The sequence below is a fragment of the Siphateles boraxobius genome, unplaced genomic scaffold, assembly GCF_051911475.1.
Source record: "Siphateles boraxobius isolate OS27281-9 unplaced genomic scaffold, OSU_SipBor_1 3, whole genome shotgun sequence".
NCBI classification, from domain to species: domain Eukaryota; kingdom Metazoa; phylum Chordata; class Actinopteri; order Cypriniformes; family Leuciscidae; genus Siphateles; species Siphateles boraxobius.
The window spans coordinates 230,001-232,500 of NW_027508919.1; the positions used below are offsets into that span (position 1 = coordinate 230,001).

Below are 2,500 nucleotides of genomic sequence, written 5' to 3' on the forward strand. Positions count from 1 at the left end.
ACTGCCACCGGACTCTCTGAGGCTGGAAACACGCCAGGTTTGATCCCTTAATCATCTCAGGATCAAGTGTGCCTGGACTCTCCTTTGACCTCAAACTTACAACACTTAGTGAAACAAACAGACTCGACTCACCAACTTTAAACTGAGACGACTTGTCCGTTATTTCCTGATGGTCTTGCACCAGCATCATGTGCAGAATACCGAATGAGTTCTGTATGCCGAATATCGATCCGTTGCACCATGTAGCAGCAAACACCACGACCCAGCCGAACCCCCCCTCCGGGGGAACGAACCCCGGGCCCGGGTGTGTGCCGGGCGGCGTCGCTGGTCGCTTGTCGGTGCTGGTCTGTATCAGCTGGACCGTGCTGTCCTCCGGGGAGAGCTTACGCTCCGGTTCCTCGTCCTCCTGCGGGTCTGTGAGCTCCATTACAGGGGGAGAGAGATGTTCAGTGTGTCCAGCCTGAGGTTCCTCCGAACCGGGTGTCCCACTGGCTGCTCCCGCAGGGGTTTCATTGCTTTCTGGGTGCATCCTATACGTAAATGTTTCCTGAATAACTCTTTTATCATAAGCTTCAGAACGGCTGAATAAAAAAATGTATAAACAGAAATAAATCCACTAAAAAGTTAGTCAGAGATTTGATCATAAACTTCAGAACGGGAGAATAAAAAAAGAACAGAAATAAATCCACTCCAGAGTTAGTCAGAGATCTGAAGTCCAGTCAATCTCGTGTCACTTTGCATGGATGATCACTCATAATCCGAACGATAATGCCCAATTCCTGTTACGAGAGATCACTCGTAAAAAAGCAGCACTGCTTCTTCCACCAAACCTCTTAAGAACTAACTGAGAGCGCGCGCTTTAAACCGAGTCTAAAGCTCCGTGCTCTCGGTTCACATCCCTTTTATCGTGCACCGACTCCTCCTCTAGCATTTGTTGAATATTCACACCGGATCCCGGTGGGCTGCTCTGCACACTTTTACACTGTTACAGTGTAACAAACAATTAAACGCTCTAAAAGCAACGAAGCTCATTCAGCGAGAGCCATAATGTGATCAACACATCCGTTCAGCGTTCTAAACATAACGTAATTCCGCAAATGTTACAATTTAACAGTTTAACGTTTTAAACAATGCTCCGTCTGCGAGTGTCACAATGTATCAGTTAAACGTTCTAAAAACAACAATGCGCATTCAGCGAATGTTACAATGAAACAATTGCGCGTTCCAAGTAACAATGTGTAGCAGTTCCATTGAGCAGATCCCGCTGGAGGTAGGGATTTAAAATTCCACCGGCGCAGGATTACGGAAAGAACCGGATCCGGAGACTACCCCTCCTCCGTGACTTCAGCCCGTCCCGCAATTGGCCTGAAACAAGGAAGCGCGCGGGGAACTGCATAGATGACGCGTAAACAGCAGATGGACAGTTTTATATGTTCCTCCTGATACATTTACACCCGTGTCGTTCACTGTAACGGATGAAACCGAACGATCCGGTGAGCGCGGCGTCTGATGTCACGGCCGGTGCAGCGGCAAGTGCACAATCCATCAACGCGAGTCATAAATCAGACAGTCCCGGATCATAAATAGGTCAAGGGCATCGCGTTGAACGCTCTCCAGGACCGCGGATGAGAGTTTTGTCGCTGTGGTATCGGTGCATATAGAGGCGTGTTTGGGAAGCCATGGCGGGTTATTATGGTATGGAGGGGGAGGATCCGTGACGCGCTTCCCTGTACAGTAATGCTTCTAATGTGACCAGAGGGACACATGCACATTCACACAACCTTCTACATATGCGCACTTCTCACATGCAAACAATATCCAGCTTCACAATGGCCTACATTGTTTAGGCTTTTTTTTTAAATCTAAAACAATTAAGCATACTTCTTTTATTAGTATCTGTGCTTTTGCGGAAATCAAACCCACACATTTTGCATTGCACTATATGAATATGAATGCACGAGTTTTGGAAGTACAACATATGTGCACTTAATAGGCTATATGATCATGTCTTCGCTTGTATTTTCACAAAGGCTACTGGAATGTATGCTTCCCCAGGCTCCATCTGTTTGTTTTAGATGATTTTCCCGTGTATAGCTAAATCATATTAAATCACTGGTGTGTGTGTGTGTGTGTGTGTGTGTGTGTGTGTGTTGACCACTAGAGAGCAGATTAATCACAGATTAATATATGAGCTCTGATGAAACACATGAACAGGTCACGACCTTTCAAAACAAACATAATGAGTGAAGAGGAAGCGATAATTTGAGATATTTTCCTGACTGGAAAGATGACAGAATACAATCGTTGTTCTTTAATCGCTGTCCAGTAGAGGGCGCGATCCACCAATAAACGCTTTATTGGACGAGCCAACATCTTCAAACTTTATTTGATTTCATCAAAGTCCCAAAGTCATAATCAGGGTCCAACCTTGTGGACATTTTTGGCTTTTTCAGTTTTGTTTTTTTGATGACTTTGTCTGCTAACTGCATAAAATTTGCAA

At 45.4% G+C, this 2,500-nt stretch overlaps 1 protein-coding gene across 1 annotated transcript in view; it reads right to left on the minus strand.

The window, feature by feature from the left end:
• slc16a2 (solute carrier family 16 member 2) overlaps window positions 1–1,708 on the minus strand; it is a 41,686-nt gene extending 39,978 nt beyond the window's left edge. Inside the window, exon 1 of the mRNA XM_077247253.1 lies at window positions 133–1,708. Within this exon, the coding sequence (XP_077103368.1) occupies window positions 133–529 (397 nt within the window). The 5' untranslated portion in view covers window positions 530–1,708. The remainder of the gene's footprint in view (window positions 1–132) is intronic.
• Window positions 1,709–2,500: the final 792 nt, after the last annotated feature.